The sequence below is a fragment of the Perna viridis genome, chromosome 9 (assembly GCF_037379345.1).
Source record: "Perna viridis isolate PV_CMFRI_1.1 ecotype Kerala chromosome 9, ASM3737934v1, whole genome shotgun sequence".
Taxonomy (NCBI): domain Eukaryota; kingdom Metazoa; phylum Mollusca; class Bivalvia; order Mytilida; family Mytilidae; genus Perna; species Perna viridis.
Window position 1 is genome coordinate 7,833,750 of NC_142453.1, and position 20,924 is coordinate 7,854,673.

The following is a 20,924-nucleotide window of genomic DNA, read 5'->3' on the forward strand; positions in this document are numbered from 1 at the left end:
GATTTTTGGAAACTTTATGTAACCGCGCCCATTACTCCAGCCTTTACCTGAATTGTTTTTTGTTTTTGTTTTTTGTTTTTGTCTTTGCAGAGTTATCTGCCTTTGGAATGTCATTTTAATGTAAATATAACTATTTTAACCTAAATGATACGGAAAATCCTGCCTATCCCTTGATTTTGGATGTACAAATAACCAGGATATATAAATTGTCAAAGTGTTGCGTTAACCATATTCGCCCACTGTATGTGATGTTGTAAATTAAACCGAATTAGAATGGTCTAGACTGGCCTTAAGCTTCAAAGACATTATTAGAATGTGAGAAAATGTAACATGTTTTTGTCTGTTACGAATTGGTTACAGCTCTGAAAATTTAATGATAATGTTAATGGCAATCATACTGCCGTACAGCGGTTTATTGTGGCGAGTTTAGAATATGGCGATTTGTACAGGAGCGGATCCAGGATTTCATGGTAGCGGGCGTACATAAAAGCAAATAGGGGTAGAATTTAATTGTGAAAAATCAAGAATTCCAGTTAAAAAATAATATTCCATGGATGTACTTATAATTACTTCAGTCCAGAGTAAATATTTTGCGGAAATTTTGGCATTTTAGACGGCTAAAATATGTTAAATTAAATTAGCAATCCGCAAAAATCACCAGCTGCACGGTATATACATGTATGTCAATCTATAAAGATAAATCACAGGTGTATACATGTTCATAGAAAATGTAGGGTGGCTAATTTTAAAACTTTTTAAGCTTTTGAACCCTCATTTTAATGAATTTGCATTCCCTTTTAGCCTGATGCCAAGCTTTTTACACCCTATTTTTAAAGAGCATAAATTTGCGAACTCAAAATATGTACTCTCTCGATTATTGTTTCGATATGCCTTTTTCATCCTATTTAAATGTATTTATTAACCCAAAATATGCAATGTATACTCACCCGACGTGGGTGACACACATTTTCAGGCATTTTCAAACCCTTATTATTTGCCCACCCTACTCAAGTTTAGATATGCTTAGCTCTTGTCACAGCATTCACGGGCATTCGCAAACCCTCATTCGCCCGACTAAAATCCATTTTTTATCGAAATTTAATTTATTGTACTGTGAAAGTACTTTAATTCGTGGATACCAATTTTCGTGGATTATGGAAGAAACACAAGTTCATGGATTCGTGAATTCGTGGTTTTGAGATATTCAGTATACACAGCAATGGGAATTTCCTTTTCGTTGGGAACCAAATTTCGTGGTTTTTGCCTTCACACGAAAACCACGAAAATTGGTACTCCACGAAAAAATGTACTTTTACTGTAGTTTGTAAGTAATTGACAATGACGCAAAGCTTGAATTATATGATTAATTTTAGAAACTTAAGCTCACTTGACATTTCATGTGAAAGTTTTTAGACGTTAACCTTATTGAAGTTCATACACAATGTAAATAGTAAATCTAGCTCATACAAGGTTTATGGACTCACTGTCGATCATACATGTATCTTAATGATGGATGAAAAATAACATCACCAAGACCCGGTCAGTTGATAAATCACTTTGCGCGTTTCACTCATATTCAATTTGTTTTTGGAATGTGGGGAGGGGATGAGGTAGTCTATTGTAGGTAATTTTTTTTCCAATTTTATGTCTCGTATGCATACTCAAGGTCACCCAAACAGCAAATATTGAAGTTTTGTAAGAAAAGCGCCGTAACTCCGAGTATATTTCTTGTATTAATAATTAGTGTTAATAATAGAATTATTTACATATTATGAGATTCCACTTACATGTACATGTATTTTGATTGGCATCTACTTTTTGTGCCGTGCTAGACTACTTACAATAAGGCTGTCGGGAGAAGGTTATGTTGCTACAAATTTGTAGTAAAAAGTTCAATGGTCGTCATCGTGAGTTGACTGATTGATATGGCACCATAAGAACCGATTTGTTCATCGTGTCATAGATTTTCTTTCCCCTTACGTCTACCACGTACTTCACAATTTATCAGGAATTCGAGGAGTGTTTCTAAAAAAAGTATAGGACTCTTAATCTGTCGGTGCATCTGGTCCATGCTCCCATTTTTAATGGACTCCAAGTTGCTCATTTACTTTTGTTTCTTTGTACTTGTTGTCTTGGTTATTTTATATTCTGTGTTTCTGTGTCTGTTTTCCCGATCTAGTCTTTATCTTTAGAATATATTCTTTCGGTTTCAACTCGTGTCTTGGTTCTTTCATTACTCCTTTATTTTGCATTTTTTTTGTTTTTTTTTCAATTGGACCTGAAAGTTTTTCAGTCTTTTAATGTCATTAAAGTTCAATTAAATTACCAAAGTGGAGTATTGGCTCAAAGATGACGAATTAATGAAGTCTTGCATAGGCTCGGTTGAGTGGATCATTGGTATGGAATACAAAATGTAAGCACCGCATGCGTACGGTACTAGTTCATCAGGTCGGTACATTCTTATCCGCTGCAAAACTTACCGGAATATTATATCCTTGTTCTCGGGTGCCTACTCTACCGGTTTACCAGGTCTACACGGCCATATCGGATGCCTCTGTATACTCTAAGGGTTAACTAGGTCTGCACGGCCATTTTGAATGCCTACGTAAACTCTACCAGTTCACTGTATACATTGTAGCTACATTGTAGGTCTGCACGGTCATATCGAATGCCTATGAAAACTCTACCGGTTACTTCATAGCTACACGTAGGTCTGCACTTTCGTATGCGTACAAGTATACTCTACCGGTTACTTTATAGCTACATGTAAGTCTGGACGGTCATATCGAATGCCTACGTATAATCTACCGGTTAACAAGGTCTGCACAGCCATATCGAATGCCTACGTATACTCTACCGGTTAACTAAGTCTGCACGGCAATATCGAATGCCTACGTAAGCTTTACTGGTTCACAATATAGCTAGGTCTGCACGGCCATATCGAATGCGTACGTATACTCTACCTGTTACTTTATAGCTACATGTAGGTCAGCACGGCCATATCGAATCCATACGTATACTCTACCGGTTAACTAAGTCTGCACGGCAATATCGAATGCCTACGTAAGCTTTACTGGTTCACAATAGAGCTAGGTCTGCACGGCCATATCGAACGCGTACGTATACTCTACCGGTTACTTTATAGCTACATGTAGGTCAGCACGGCCATATCGAATCCGTACGTATACTCTACCGATTAACTATGTCTGCACGGCAATATCGAATGCGTAGGTATACTCTACTGGTTACTTTTAGCTTCATGTAGGTCTGGACGGTCATATCGAATGCCTACGTATACTTTACCGGTTAACTAGGTCTGCACGGCCATATCGAATGTCTATGTAAGCTCTACTGGTTCACAATAGAGCTAGGTCTGCACGGCCGTATCGCATGGCTACATATTAAACTCTTCCGGTTCACCATATAGCTAGGTCTGCACGGCCTTATCGAATGCCTACGTACATGTATACGCTACCGGTTAACTATGTAGCTAGCTCTGCACGACCATATAGAATGTCTACATAAGCTATACTGAATCACAATATAGCTAGGTCTGCACGGCCTTATCAAATGCCTACGTATACTCTACCGGTTCACCAGATCTGCACGGCCATATCGGATTCCTATACGCTTCCGGTTTATCTGGCAAGTACTCCCGCAATGAATGCCATAACTATCGGTTCACCTGTTTCTTAATACGGTATCACTCAGTTTATTTCCTGACGTTCACAATATTTGAATATAAGTCTTGTAAGAATCATACAAAAGAAGGAAGTTTTGAAATGTACGTACATTATGTACAGTATGTAGAAAAACATCGATTTACCCAAAGAAGTCTTTTCTATTTGAATCAAGCACTATTTAGTCTCTGTACATGTATAATTAAAGACGTTTGGACATTTATTTTAGAACGTAAGATTTGTACTTTTTACGGAATTTTCTGCCTTTAAAATGTTCAATTGTAGTGCATTTCAGTGTAAAGTATATCTGTTTTTACTATATTGATAGTCATTATATGGAAAATCTTACAAGCAATTTGTAGTGATACAATGTATGTATCCTCTATACTACATAACAACACCTAGATGAGCTATCCCGTATTACCATATATCGTGTACTAAACTCCAGCCCTAAATTAAACTTACGAGGAGAAATGACCCGGAGGAAAGGACCGAAAATTTGCTTCGCAAATTTGATAGTTCTAACATCGATGCGAAAATTTTCGACTGCTTATATTGAGATTGAGTGGGAAAAGCGGGGTAACTCCAAGTATATTTCTTGCCAAATTATATTTTTGACTGGCATATATAGTTTATAGAATCTATGTACATAGAAATTCAATTTCGTCAGCCAGAATAAACAGTGCTTGTAAGGTTATTTTTTTCACGCAAGAAAATATTTAGAAAACTTGAAAATAAAATATACTCATTATTGAAAACAGAATGCTAATTAGTGAATTAATTGGTTTTATTAAACTATTCATATTGCTTTCTAGGTATTTTACAAGGTTTCTACAAAATAATATAACATTGTAAAAATGCATTTCCATAAGGAGCCTACACCCTTTTCACCCATCAACAAGAAGCAATGTGAAACACAGAATATAAAATGAACGAATAAACGACTTCACAAATTAACATTTCTTTGTTTCCTTATTTCTTTATTTCCTCTCTGAATCTGTGGAGAGTTCTAAAAATAAATACAATTAAAATTCTTCGATAAATTCTAAAATAATTTTCGAAATGATTGGATAGCTCTTCGGTTATTTTACATAATTCCTACAATGTAATTTTACATAATTCAGGAAAATTTCAGTAATTAGATATAATTTCTAAACATGCCAGTTATCATGCAATTGTATATATTTACTGAAATTTTGTGTAATTTTATATAATTCCTAAATATAGGAGAGTTCTTCATGATGTCACTTACCTGTGATTTGGTTTTGGTTGGCAAAAAATCCATTGAGTAGCATGGGGCATCAACTTTAAATCATCATAACTTTTCGTGTTTTAAGATAATTGAAACATTATCTTGGTTCCCTAAACTGCCAATAAAACCCTTTTTATCCATGGAATTTTTAAAGAAATATTCAGTAATTAGACTAAATGAGCATAAAATTTTATATGAAAATAGAGGTTTACATATAAATATCGCATCAAATTTATTCTTCAAGTAAAACAGTTGTCAATTTACATATAAAATATGAATTCTTTGATGTAAATGAAACATTTTACAGAACCAAAGTTGGATGTAAAATAACAAAGCTAGAAAGTTTTGACAATTGGAATTCTAATCATGAAATTGTTAATTGTTTATTTAGTTGTTTATTTGCCAAACAATTTGACACTTAATGATATGCAAATTAGTGAATATGACATCACTGATGAGATGGCGAACTATCCTATACATCTTTACTGTAACATATATACAACTCGGGCTGCATATTTGATAGTGGGAGCAAGCCGCTGAAGTACGATGTAATCATTGGGCTCAAAAATAGTTTGATAAAAAAATAATCAGGGTTTCTAATCCTTCAAAGAGTTATCAAGGGAACCAATGTTATAGCGGTAATCAAAAGAATGTAATCCAAGGACAAAGACCAGACATGGAAAACAGACACACACAACAAAGAACATAAAGTAACTAAAATCATACATACAAAGTAACAAAAGTAAATGAGCAACTCGGACTCCACTAAAAACTGGGAGCATGGACCAGGTGCACCGGTAGGGTAAGCGTCCTCTGTTTTTCTAGAAACACCCGCCGAGTTGCTCATAAAAAGGCAAACTATGACCCGTTGAATAAATCAGTTTTCATGATGCTGATCCACGAGTTCATGATGACGACCATAAAACTTCTGTAGTGATGACTTCTATCTTGTAGCAACATAACCATGTTCTAGAAGCCTATTTGTTAGACTTCAAGTGCGATACAAAAAGTCTACGCAGTTTCGGCAAGCTCTGGCATAGCGTATGAGTTGTGACATGAACACTCCATACGCAGGAGCCGAAGGGATGTTGCCACAGATGAAAGGAAAGTTGACAATTCTGAATGAAAATGAAAAGTCATCACTTTTGTCGTAAAGTTTGTGGTCAATAGTTTTCCTTTACCATCGATTTCTAAGTGTAGGTCAAGATATGAGGCTGACTTCACAGTATCTGTAGTATCCTTTATCTCAAGTTCTTTTGGGTAGATGCGATGTATCAAATCCCCGAAATTAGGACTGTTTAAAGATAATACGTCATCTATATAGCGGATATATGAGATTGAAGGATCTAGCCAAACGATATTCTTTCTTTCTGATCAAATCAGCTATAAAGTCAGCCTTATAAGAGTGAAGAAATAGGTCAGCAAGTAAAGGAGCATAATTTGTTCCCATTGGAATGCCGACCGTTTGTTGAAAAACACGTCCACCACACTGGACAAATATGTTGTCGATTAAAAATTCCAGCATTTTGTAAACATCTTCCTCTGTATATTTGGAAGATGATTTGGAATTATTTCTTACAAAGTATGAGGACTCTCTACCAAGAACTATATATTTGTATCTAGGTGTACCATCTTTTTTGGAAAAACAACGATGTATAATGTTTTTAAGTCGGGATTTTAATTGAGTATGGGGAATAGAAGTATACAATGTTGAAAAATCATAGGTTTTAATGCTATTATATTCAGATTATAGTCTTGAACTGATTGTCTCCAAAAGATCTTTCGAATTTTTCAGGATCCACATCGAATTAATACCACTACGGGAGTAACAAGTGTTGTGGTAGGACTGCAGACCCTCTAAGACAGTCGTGATATATAAGTTAAAAGTTTTGAAAGAGGTTTGGTGGCACATTTTGCAGATCCAGCTATGAAACGTTGTTTGTATGGATTCTTGTGAAGTTTAGGAATCCAGTACATAGACGTTAAATCACAATCATCGTCCTTGGTAGAGAGACCAAAAGAGGATAGCACAGATTTATGGTTTTCCACAATCTCTTCTTTGGAGAGAGTGGTAGCAGTATAGGTCTTATCACTGTTATTATTTTCTACGTCTACCTCTGATAATAAACATTGGATATAAAACGTTTTGCAGACAAAAACAATGTTGTTTTGGGCTTTGTCTGCTGGTACGACAACATATTTGTCATGTATAGTAGACAATGTTTTTGCTACATCGGGGTCTTTGAAAACTGATGTAGCCTTGGCACTCATTGACCTACTTAAAACTTTCATTCGTTTCAAAATTAAAGACCTCACGGCCTTTAACCACTCTGACAGTGAATCAATGTCTTCTTGTTCTCGATTTATCCATTTTCTTGCATAGTCCTCGACGGCATCCATAAGAACTTTAAAGTTATAATTCCAATTTATGGAGCGTGGTTCACGGTACTTGGGACCTTTAGAAAGGATATTACGTAGAGATTCGTTTTCGATAATGGTTAAATCTCCCGTAACGACGTGACCAGAAGGACCATATTTGAATGGAGAGCTTTTGCAAGAACAGTCAGGTGGTTTATCTTTGAAGTCCTCAATACCGAGGTTCTGCAATAGCCTTTTATAATTGAAAATTTTGGATGCAATGGGTGAAGTATAGGAATATGAAATAATTGGTATGGATTTGTCTTTGAAATATGGGGGAATTTTGTTGGTAACGTTTTTGTGATGGAGGATGTTAGCCAAATTAATTGCATCTATAACTTTGTTGACAAACGGTAGTGGAAGAAATGATCGTTTTTCTTCATCTTGTCTTTTCACACAAACTGGTTTAAAGAGTCTGTGGAAACCAATATCCAAAATGATGGCAACAAGTCTGTATAATGATGAGGTGGGGTCAGAAACAGGAGTATCAAGACTTTTTTTGTAAAGGGAGTGTAGTAGAGTGAGAGGTATAGAATAAAGTTTGGTTCTAATGTGATGAAGTCCAAGAGGTTTTTGTACGAAAGGAAGGAGACCATCTATGGAGACATCATGTAACTTAGGTGACGTATAGTGGCGATGGCCATGACTCCTTTCCCGTCTTGGATTTTTGTCAAATAAATTCATCACATTCATGCTATTGTTATATTGGCTGGAAAGGTTTCCTATACTTTTAACGTTGTCATTGCATCCGTAAGGTATTGCAGTACCTAGTCTGCGTATCCAGTACTCCTCTCTTTCCCTACGATAGTTTTTACTTAGAACGGGACTGTTCGTAGGATGGTATTTTTTTTTCTAAAATACGAACTTTCATGGAGAGGATTGATTAAAATTTTTAGCGGAAACTAACTAACAATATATTCGGAATTTCATTCATTCCCCTTGACGGAAAGGACTCATTTATTACCAACTTCCGGTTTACATTTCAATCAATGGAGAAGTAGGTTAAAAATTTGGCGGTTGGTTTGAAAGATATATTTTTTTTAATGGCTCTTGCAAATACGAAAAACAGAATGGACACATTGAGGAAATCCATTCGGTTGCCGTGGAAAACCGGAAAACGATACAATGTTCTGGAAGGAAAGGAAAACACTTATTTTAACACCCCAAAACCATCCAACAAACGGAGGCACAGTATTGATGGAGCTCAAAATTGCTCTCATCAAAATAACGTGCAGCAAAAAAGACTCCAGCGGAATACCAGTTTAACAAGATCAGTAAGAGATGCAGTTGGAACTCTTAAACAGGTAATTAAACCATTTTACTGTCGCAGTCATAGGGCTGAAGACCCATTTACACCTGAGTGAGATTTGGCAGAAGTTTAAAAGATAAAAAAAAAGAGAAAAGTAATAGATCAAAGGGAAATGTCACTAAATGAGCTTCAAAATTCATTAGTCTAATGTGGACTGCATGTGACCTGGTACTTTATCTAGCATGTAACTTATGAGGTGACATCTACATGTACTTCATACATGTGTATTGTATGGTACATTTTGAAGTATGTGGTGTAAATTTATGGTCAGATTAGGTTTAAAAAAATTGCCTAAAATTATTTAAGCAATGCAGAGCTATCAAAATGGAATTGTTGATATCTAGAGCCATATTGTTGAATCCTTGCTTTAGATTGATTATGAATAATGTTCAGATTGATTAAATATATGTACGTGTAAAAAGTATTTGTTTTCAATAGGATCAAATAAGTATTTCTTTAGACAGAAAGCAAATGGGAGTGCATTTATACATGTAAATGTATTAAGGAAAAAACATCCCTATTGTCATTGAAGTTAAATAGATAACTCAGTCATTTACAGACTTACAATCTACAAGTAACTACATGTAGCATGTACATGTACAATTTAGATTCAGACCATGCAATCATAAAAAGACGCATCAAATAATGTAGTTGTAGAATTGATTATTTTATTACACTGTTAGTGTCATTGCAAGTTTAAAGGACATGAATGATGCAGATGGTTACTTGAACATTTGTAGGATACTTGTAGGTTAATGTATCATTTTCTACCAATTGGCAGGAAATGACTCATTAAAAGAGGATGTACTCCAGAAATAAATTCTAAACATGATAAATGTCACTTAAAATTGCTTTTGGAAGTTATATTTATGGATGGTACTAAACAAAATTCTTTCTTTGATATTCTATTTTTGTACTTGTATGTACATTGTACATGTACATGCACAATTTAATTAAATCATGTAAATCTCACAGCCGATGCCAATAAAAAAATGTATCAGAACCTAATTTTTAGTTTTATTTAATGATACATTGTGTCTTTCATTCTGAATTAATTGCTTTAATACAACAAATTACAGTGTACAGTGCTTCATGTACTAGTCCTAATTTCCTCTGACCCTGCAACCCTCTTCTTTTTTATTTGGATATTGATTTGTTAGGTTATATCAATAACCAAATAAAAAAGAAGAGGGTTGCAGGGTCAGAGGAAATTTGCACTATTCATGTACATGTACAGTACATACATGCATCTCTTTTAACTTAATTTTTTTTGTTTAGTGATAAGCCTAATTGACATGTTCATACTGTTTGTAGAACATTATGTTTATCCTTTATGTCATGATTCTTAACAAATATTTTATTGCTCTAATTGAAAAGTTGTGGCTATTTTATTGTCAGTAAATGGAATGTCTGATTGGTTATGTCATAATCTTATAATTATTCCAATCAGGACATCATTATATAACCTGTAGGCATAGTTTTTTGTATTGTGATTTGATTACACTCAGAGATAATTAGGCTTGTTTGCTTTTACACCATTGCCTGCTAATCTATGATCTAATATTGGTGATAAATAGGTGTGATAAGTCCTTTGTGGTATTGTTATGTTATCAGAAATGTTTGGAAAAGTTTTACATGTACAAAGGTGCCATTTTTAACAAAAAAACTTTCTATATTTTTGTTGTTTTGGGGGGGATTTTGGAAAAAGGTTCAATTTAAATAGAAGATGTAAAATGTACATCTACAATGTATGACAACGTATTACATGTATGTAAAACACTAATAGGGAAACAAGATGGCAAATGTTTATACATTATACATGTACATTGTAGCAAATAAATTGTTTTGTTGTTGAAGTACTCTTTCTTGTTGCATGCATTTTAACATTGATAAAAGTTATCACGAATGTACTGTACATGTCTTTTGTATACAAAGTTTTAAAGGTCTACTTAATGAGAGCTGTCTTTAATCTTTCTACATGAAATTTCCCTTTGCAATAACATGTGCAGGTACATGTATATTGTATATTTTCAGACACATGTAATTTGCAGTTGTATGTTGTGATTCTGACTACATGTATGTAGTAATACACTTTGTACATGTACGTGTATCATATAAAGCATGATTTTGTTCTCTAGTATTAAGGTCTATTGCATTTTTTTTGCAAACTGATGTGTCACATTTTTGGTCTAACTACTTTAAAGAGGCAGTTCCATTGAAATTTGAAATAATTTTTGAATTTCAAAAATGAGAGAAAAAAAATTTGTGAAACAAATCCTTACTATTAAAGTGGCTTCCAGCCCTGCTGGTATGACCAATAGGAAATACTGAAAATTAAAAATAATGGAAAGCAAGAAATGCTTTTATTGCTTCTGTGTTACATGTAGTAGTAGAATCTCAGAAAGTAGCCACAAAGCCCCAAAATGCTTGTTGAACTTGAATGCAGCATTGGACGTTAAATCGTTAAATATACATGTATGTAGCCACAACATTTATCTATGCCTTTTTCAATGTACATTTTGTATTTTCATAACAGAGTAGCTATTGAAAAATTTGTACTAAGGTTAACACAGCCTATAAGAAACATGGTATGATGGCATGACTAACCCCCTAGTATATATACATGTAGAAGACACTTACCCTACCGGTGCACCTGGTCCATGCTACCAGTTTTTAGTGGAGTCCAAGTTGCTCATTCGCTTTTGTTACTTTGTATGTATGATTTTAGTTACTTAATGTTCTTTGTTGTGTATGTCTGGATTACATTCTTTTGATTGCTGCTGTAGCCTTGGTTCCCTTGGTGGCTCATGTACAAAAGTAGGTGCTAGTTTTAGGGAAATTTATTCTACATCTACCTATTTTCATACATTCAAAATAATTCCCAAAAATACCCTGTTTAAAAGAGGCAGGAGATGGTGTATATAGTGCATGTATACAACTACTGTATACAGTTTCAGTTGCAATGCTATATTTTTCTTTATTTTAGAAATTCAGATCATCAACCAGACAGAGGAGGAGATTACGAGATGAAAAACCAGCACCATCATTACATAAAACAAAGAAGACTACAAAAAGTGCAGGAAAGACACCAACAAAAATACATTACAGAGAAGTAAAAATGTATTCTCCTTTTGCAATAGAGACTCCAGCAAGGAAAACTCCTCGAGGAATAAGGACTGTTACACAGACACAAGCATGGTAAACAAATTGTACATTAGTTAACATTTACATGTTAAATGTACATGTTCTAAATGTACAAAATTACATTATGTAATATCATTGTACACCTTGAAGTTTGAATATTATTTAGAATACAATAAATTATCCATCAGCAAAAGGATTAGGAAATATAAAGTAAGGTTTGCTCACAAAGTTCCTATTTACATGTATGACTGTACATGTACATGTATATCCAAAGAGAGATAAGTGATGCTTATTTCTGTGGAATACAAATGTAGATGCTTTAGTGAAATAAAACTGTGTTCTACATTGTACAATAACTTTATTATGTATGTTGAAAAAAACAACACACTGTTATTGATGTTGTACTCTGGGTGATGCATGAAGCTCTGTCAGGATGCATATGTGATTTTCATTACTGCTGAGTCATCTATTTCTACCACTCCTATACATGTACATGTACATTTGGATATATACATGTACATGTACCTTCAATGTACATGTAACTGTATGCAAATATTTACAGAGGAAGATCACTGTGCCAAGCCGCATTTGTCTTCACTGACACTTGCCCCTTCCTGATCTTTGCTGGAACATGTACATGTGTTTGGGATAAGAGGCGGGGCTTGGGCCTGGGCCTTATATCACATAAATAAATGTTTTTTTCTCACCTTTCTAGGAAAGAGCAGTATGAAACCCCAACCAGACTGAAGAGAGAAGTGGAGGCTTTAACAGCCAACATGCAAGCATTGACAGCACTTACACCTAATACATTACAGGAGAGAGCTGCTAGGAGGTAAGGCCTAGAAAACATACACTCCTTGAAACGTTCACGTTTCCCATTTTAGCGTTGGCGCATCGTTTATCGTGCATTTCCACATCGTTTTGCTTTCGTTTAAACACACGATAAACGCCCATTAGAAGCGTTTGTTTAAACCAGTGTGGGAAACCACCGCACACCTGCTCACCAAATAGGAGTATATGTGTAATTTGGCGAGTTCTCATTAGCTTACACTCGTCAATTTGGCGACCGTCATTTGATTGGCGAGTTCCAAGGAAAGTTAACCAGCCAACAGCTTATTTAGTTAAACATCCCTTAACATCATACATTAAAAATATGTTCCCTACATATTAACAAGTTTAGCTTGAATATGTCAAGTGAATTTTGCACAATTTGGGATTTTGTTAAAACCTATGTGATGGTCAAACGAAATTATCTTGGTAATATATGAAATGTTATCTTGCAAATTAGTTGTTTATTGTCAAAATAAAAAATGAATAAGAAGCAAATGATGAACATTTTCTTGTTTCATGATGAATCTGTTGAAATATAATTTTATTTTTAAAATATGAGTTCAGAAATGGAGTACTTTAAGTACTTGAAAAACTTCAATGGGAGGGAGTATTCGGAAATGGAAAAGTTTTTGATTAATTTAGAAACAAATGAAAAGATACATGTAGTTGAAGAAAGAAAAAAGAAAGGCAGAAGACAGTCAGAGCCAAGAGAAAACAGATGATAGTACAGACAAAAAACCCAAATAAATTTAGCTAGTTGAATTTCTGTTTGGCTAGCAAGATCAATATTTCACTAGCCAGGATGACAAGTTGGGAAAAAAATGGTTTCCCACACTGTAAACACATGATAGAAACGTTTGTTTATTTTTGTATTTTGATTATTTTCTTGATTTTGCTGTTATTTTTTATATTTTTTGCTGTTAGAATTTATATAACTTCATTAATTTTATTTTCTATTTTTTCTTTCTTCATTATTTGTCAATTTTACTACTTTTTGTCCTTCGTCTATCATGCATTTAATGCATATAAGTGTTCGTCTATTGTGCGTTTAAACGCACAATAGAACTGTTTTTTAGCATGTGTGTGGGAAACCTAAGCATCTCAAGGAGTGTATATGTCTCTTTAACGTTGCATTGAATGAAAATGGGTAGGTAAATTGCAGGTAACATCAATTTATTCCAAAATCATTATTAGATAAAGACACATAAGGGAGGATTTCTTTGACTTTAATAGTGCTAAACTAAAAAATGATAGTTTAGCATCATTTCATTAAAAAAAATACCAACAAAATATGATAGGGTAGGAAAACCATAAACAGACAGGTTTTTTCTCTGATCTAGGGAGGAATGAATTGACCAAATATTTAGGGGTAGATGTTGGCTGTTCAGAAGGACATGTATTGGCATAATGTTTCACCAACAGGTGGAACCATTCCACTACATCACAATCCAATACATGTATTTGTACATATTACAAGTTTTGGAGGGCAATCCAATTCCTATCAAGACTTTTACAAATGTATTGGCCATTTTTGTGTTATTTCTATAAAGTTTCATGGAATCTTCCAAAGAATAACACCATTGCATGTACATGTATATCTAGTTTTTATAAGTAAGGACTTTCCTTTTCCGAATACAGTTCAACTAAATCTAAAGTGTTATAAACTGTTACATATTGAGAAACAAAATTCACTCTTGCCAACTTCTGGTTTAGTTACATCATGGAAGTATTATATCTAGTTGTCTAATATAGGTCTGGATATTATACTTCCATGGTTACATGTACATGTAGTTAAGAAATTAGATTAGTATTACAAAAAATGTTTCTTGTCTAGATGGTGATGCAAAGATGGTTCTTTATTCTCTAGTAGATAAAAAAAATGCAATTACATGTATGTGCTTATATGAAATTAAAGAACACTGAATTATTAAATATTTGCCGAGGAGTTGTTAAAAGTTCATTTTTTTCTATCACAGGAAGTCACCAATCACCAATGGCAGCCTAAGGACCAGAGCTTTAAGAAACAGCAGCACACCAATACGTAAAACCCCAGCAAGAAAACAAATTCATACATTTGTGTATTAAAAACAAAGACTATTTGAAGAACAGATATTACGATCTAGTTGATTAGATTATTTGATGGTGCTTTTTTTGCTATGTATTATTGCATTATGAAACACAACTTCATTAGTATTGTTATGGTATAGTTTTGTGCTTTTTTTTATTGCCATTGAAATATGCCTGTGTATCTTCTGTATAATATTTTATTAGCAGTATTTAATTGATGGAAATACTCATTTTAATTTCCAGAGGGCATTTTATGCCTCAAGAGGCTGTAGATTTTTTCTGGTTAGGTTTGAAATGTACATGTAATTCACAGTGTTCTAGGATACTTGAAAATTGAACACTCAAAATGAAGAGTGAACTTTTGAAATCTGCTTCCCAAAAGTAACAAATCTTTGCAGAAATTCAAGTTTAGTACTTGCCAATAGTAAATTTTCCACACTAACATTTCACTCGACCCAGGTGCCATGGTGATGGAAAATTGGAATCCCAGAACATTATTAATTAGCTTTTTATGAAAATGCTGTCTTGATAGTTTTTTTTTTTTTTTTGTGAAAAAATATTTGTGTACAATATGAAATTTCATTTTTTTATGTTTGATGTTTAATATTTTTGTGTTTTATCATTACTTATTTTTTGTTTTTATTGAAACGGTTGGGACTATAATATACTTTTTTGTACACTTAAGATGACATATTTTCAATACATGTAATTCAAAATCAGGTTTAATTATTATGATGAAGACATTTGGAATTCTTAATCATTTTTTACAATTTATTTGGATTAACCATTTTCCCTTAAAATGAAAGTTAATGCATGTATCACAATAAGTTAATATTTTCTTTGATCAGTATCAGGGTAGGAAACTCACTCAAATTCTAACCAGTCCAGAGTACAATTTTTCAATATATTTACTATATGGCTATAAAATTGTAAATTTGCCATATTGCCATAATTAGCCAGTCCAGCCAAAAAAATAGTCTCGGGCTGGTGGGCAGGCTACTATTTGTAACTGTCAGACTGTGTCAAAATGGATTTCAACATATCCTGTGAGCAATTTGACTGTAATTTATTAAAAAACTGAATCATTAATTAGGGCTATTCCATAAAAATGTGTCCAGGGGGCAGAACCCCATGATATAGGGGTACCACCAAGAAATCAAAATTCATTTGTCTCAGAAGAAAAAATTCAAATTTTACCCCCACCAACACATTAATAAATCAACTTTGTTCTGTTCCCCCCAAAGACATATTTCTCTGGAATATCCCTCAACAAGCTTAAATTAACCCCCCTGGGTTTCAGACCAGTGGGCTTCAGACCCAGACAGAAAACGTGTAAACCTTTTTGTTTTAAATTTTGTCTTGGTTAATAGCACTTAAATATTTGTGTATTGTTCTCTGGAAGACATGGGAAACTCTTTATTTTATTCTTAAATATGTTCTACATTTATTCACATTTTTGATCTGTTTAAATCTTTTATTGTTAGTCACAATTCGTTGTATTGTTTGATTTAGTTTTATCTTCAGTGCTGGACACATGTTTTAAGTGTAATGGACACCTGTTTAATTTTTTAACTGTAACGGATATGCTCTAATTCTTTAACTGTGATGGACACGGTCTGATTCTTTAACTGTAATGGACACGGTCTGATTCTTTAACTGTAATGGACACAGTCTGATTCTTTAACTGTAATGGGCATGCTCTAATTCTTTAACTGTCATGGACATTCTCTAATTCTTTAACTATAATGGACATTGTCTAATTCATTAAGTGTAATGGACATGGTTTAATTCTTTAACTGTAATGGACATGCTCTAATTCTTTAAGTGTAACGGACATGCTCTAATTTTTTAACTGTATTGGACACGGTCTGATTCTTTAAGTGTAATGGACATGCTCTAATTCTTTAACTGTAATGGACATGGTCTGATTCTTTAAATGTAATGGACACAATTTGATTCTTAAAGTGTAATGATTTTTTAAATTCTTTAAGTATAATAGACACAGTCTAATTTTTTAAGTGTGACAGACACTGTCTGATTCATGACTTGACTATTCCAGTGGTGTCACTGTATGTGCTGTAAATGTGTCCTTTTTTTTGTGGTTTATTAAATAGCAGTCGGTATGAAAATTAGAAAGAGGGTGTTTCATGCATGTCGAAACTTTTATTTCTAATTCAGTAATGGTTGCAGACCACAAAATCTGTCTTAGTTGGGCATTTTGTTCTTGCATTTTTTAGATGAAAATTAGATTGGCATTTTGCAATAGTTACCGTTCTTGATACAGTTTGATTTGGTTTATTTTAGTTTAAGATATATGTATGATTTTCTCCTAAACACAGATTTGAATACATGAAGGTCTATCATTGCATCTTTACACAAAAAAAGCATGGTTTTTTTTCAGTTGATTTTTCACATTTTGGAACACTACATACTTTTCAAAACCATAAAAATTAAATGCATCTTGCTAATTTTTCTGTCTTTCATACTTCAGCCTTTGCCCTATCCAAGTTAACCTTTGGTCCAGTTCATGTGGGAAATACTCCCCAAGTGACACAGTCTCATGTGGGAAATTTTTAAGTGAAAAAAATCTTTGATATAAAATTATTTTTTTAGTATTTTCAATTAAAAAACTACCCCAAATCTTATATTTTTTGTGGGAGACCTTAAAGTTTTCATTGATTTTGTGGAAGTCTCCCTCCTAATATGGGAGGGTAAGCATGTATGCTTTTGCATTCCAATACATTGTCCTATCCAATGCATTTATTTAGTGAAATTTAGTTACCTGGCTGTATACATGTTCATGCATATTTATATGTAGACATATACATATTTCTTATTTTACTTTTTGTAATAGTAACACCTACCCATTTTACTCTCAGTATTTTATATGAAGCAGATATTCAGATGAGATGCTTTTTAATTTGACCTTTTCAAGACATTCCAAAATTTAAAAAATGAACCATTTCAGTGACATGTATAAAACCAGCATCAAATAAATGTGACAATGGTGGATTTTTTCTGTGGTCATATAAAGCTGCATTCTGAAAACATTTAATTGTGCTATTACACCATAGTAATACATGCAATTACCTGGTATGAACTTCCTTCAGACATTTTCGTGGAAAAAAAAACTGAGACATGAAGTATTATCTGTAAAATATTTTCTTTTTGTCACATAGTATGTACTTAAAAACTGTATGACATTATAACATGGCCTTAATTAATATGAGCAGTGACTTTTTTTTCATTTTAAAGAATATGTAGTTAAGAAACATGAAATATAAATTTGAATTTGAATTGCCTCTTCTCTTTCACCATAGAATATACCCCTCCCCACAAAAAAGGAAGGAAACCAATAATTAAAAAATAAACTAAGAAATTAAACTAAGCATTCATAGTTGCAGGAATACACTTGCATATGAGAAACAGCCAGTCTGATTTTCTGTCTGTGAGTCTATTCTACAAATGTATAATAGATGTATACTTGAAAGCTCGGCAGTGCCCTCTTAATGGCGGACAATAGCTACGCTATTTGGAGATGGCTTTAGTTGTTTATCAGTTATTTTACTCTTCGCTGAATTTACTATATATTCAATTTTTAGTCTTTCTTTCCTTTACTTTTGGAAAGAGTAATCAAGGGAACAAAGATCGACAAGCGACAATCAAAAGAATTTATTTCAAGGATAAAGAAAGACGGGAAAACAGAAACACACCACAGAGAACATGAAATTGCCAAAATAACACGTACAACGAAACAAAAGTATAAACAACCCAGACAGGGAGATATTGAGAAAAAAGTTGAAATGAGAAATGTGTCAGAAAGAACAGCAATTCTACCAGACTGCGTGAAAACCCTAATAGTGCAGTTTCAGTGCCTTATTTTAAAACAAAAAAGTTATATATATATATTTATTTATTTTCCAATTTACCTGGCAATACACTAGGAAACATAATCGATATTACGAATCCTTTCAAGACCAAGAAAAAATGTGTTACCATGCTACACTAACTATTTAAGATTGGTACACAAAGCCTTTTCACAAATAAAATTAAATGCTGAAGCGCAGTCATTGTCATTCCAGCCACCTGCACTCCAGTCCATACAATCCTCTGTGTGACTTCCATGATGGGCATTGTTTGGCCCCGGACCCCGCCAGTTGGAGTAAACCGTCATATTGACTGGTTTTCCGGTCACCCATAACCAGGTTCCTTCTTTTATCTGGTCGGTAGCTCCTACCCACGTGTAGCTAGATGACAGATCAGATATCAGTGTTTTAGACTGGATTATGAACTGTTCGATAAATTTGTCCTCATCATAATCTTCGATAGTTGCAAGATGGCCGCCTAGATTTTCACATGTCGTCTGCGCATCCATCCAAGGTTTTTTGAAAATGTTATAAAAGTAGCAGTGCTGTCCAAATACCGTCCATCCATCCGGACAGCCTTCATTTTCATTTAACAAAAATCCACCCACGCTATAAGACAAAAGTACTAAAACAATAAACACTTTGAATAGCATTGTGTCTCCGAAGTGTGTTGCTGGGAGGTTAGGATCGGTATACAATATTGTACAGGTATATGTGGTAATAAATTTCGGTTATCTATACTTCGGTATTCATTTTTGTGACCCCATGAACAAGGGAATCCACTTCCAAAAGCGACGAAGTTTATATATCCAAAATTATTTGTAAAAGGCTCATGGAGGTAAATGTATCCATCTGTTATCCAAACCGATACCGTAACCAAATATATAGGGTTTTCAAAGGGATTGGTTTTGTTGGAAAGTTTGGAAAAAAAATATCCCGATCTGCCCTAGGTTTATAAATTTATTCAAACGATATAGATGCACTATGGGTAAAAATATATAATGTTTTTGTTTCTTTTTCTGCCTAAGTAAGCAATTCCATATATTCGGGTGCAAAATATGCATATACCAAGTTCTGGGTTAGTGAAAATGTAGCACATATTGTTCCATATCACAGAAGGAGGTTGGCATCGAACTTAGGGATTGTTGTCCTACGTGTTGAAAAATACAGGCAAAATACCTAAAACCATCATTAAAAAATGCTTGGCCAAAAATGAAAATTTTGTTGTAAGTTTTTTTTGTAAATCATTGTTTATGGACTATGCAGGCAGTAAGACAAACTAGATAGAGGCAGGTACTTTCTCATATAAAATACAGTACAAATGTTTTTTTTTTTTTTTTTGTTAATATGTAGATATGGATAGTTATGGGTACAAATGTAACTTGTTTGTGTTGTTAATCTTCTGTATTAACAATTCAGAAAAAGCTTTAAATTTGAAATTAACATTATAGATATGATCATTTGAAACCATAATAGATTCAGTGCTTCTTGACTCAAATTTAGTACAGAGTTTTGATTTTATCATTTTAAATATAAAAATACTAGTTTAATTTTTCAATCTGTCCATCACACACTGGAGATAGGATGCAATTTTTCATTAGTGGGAACTGGGGTGTCAGATTTCTTGTGTTTGAAGAGAAATTGTGTTAAGATATAGAAATTGTATATATATGGCATATAAGTTGTACTGTTTTCATTTTTTCTACTCATGGACTTTCATCATTGGACTTAGTACTGTCATATTTTAAAAAAAATAGGAATATTTTTTTTTGCACCACTTTTTGCTCTTATTTCTGAAAATTGATTAAAAAAATTGGTGACAGAATTTTGGGAGCCAGTGCAGCCCCTGTTTCAGTTACATGATTATAACTCCATTTTACTGTCTATTACAGAATCTGAAAGTTATCTAATTCTGAAATAATGCATAGTAAGTATAATTTTGTTTTGAAGATTCTCTATGTTGCTCAAGAGAGATTAGAGGATACATGAAAGGGTTCTTAGTAATGACTTGTAAAAGGTGAGTGACATATATTGAACTTGCAAAATTAAATATTAAACCAACTATGTCTGAGGAAAGATAAACAAGCTCTAGCTAGATGTTAAGTTTTGGTAAAAATTACCACTTGCAAATTATTATTACTTGCTATCAGGAGATGTCTCTTTTTATATACAGATGCTTTTGTTATATGATTAAGCCCAAAACAAATCCCTTTGTTGTAAGAATATTTAGCTGCAAATAGAGTTTGTCAAGTTCTATTCTAAAATTATAGTTGAACTGGACCATTATTTTTTAAGCTCTTCTCTTTACACCACTAACATACCTTGTGTTTTAAAGGTCATCAAAGGAACAAATGTAA

The 20,924-nt window shown here is 33.5% G+C and overlaps 1 protein-coding gene across 1 annotated transcript; it reads left to right on the forward strand.

Moving 5' to 3' along the window:
- The first annotated feature begins 8,294 nt into the window (after nt 1–8,294).
- Nucleotides 8,295–17,998, forward strand: LOC148606529 (uncharacterized). Its single transcript, XM_088545594.1, has 4 exons — nt 8,295–8,654; nt 11,646–11,857; nt 12,519–12,635; nt 14,611–17,998. Exons 1-4 carry the CDS (start codon nt 8,394–8,396, stop codon nt 14,717–14,719), a joined length of 699 nt encoding a protein of 232 aa, XP_088401720.1. The 5' UTR covers nt 8,295–8,393; the 3' UTR covers nt 14,720–17,998.
- The last annotated feature ends 2,926 nt before the right edge of the window (nt 17,999–20,924 follow it).

Bases quoted from the DNA above. Each gene is read 5' to 3' on its own strand.
- LOC148606529 (XM_088545594.1), top strand. From the start codon at position 8,394: ATGGCTCTTGCAAATACGAAAAACAGAATGGACACATTGAGGAAATCC. The intron at 8,655-11,645 runs GTAATTAAACCA...TCTTTATTTTAG, and splicing joins CAGTTGGAACTCTTAAACAG to AAATTCAGATCATCAACCAG. The intron at 11,858-12,518 runs GTAAACAAATTG...TCACCTTTCTAG, and splicing joins GTTACACAGACACAAGCATG to GAAAGAGCAGTATGAAACCC.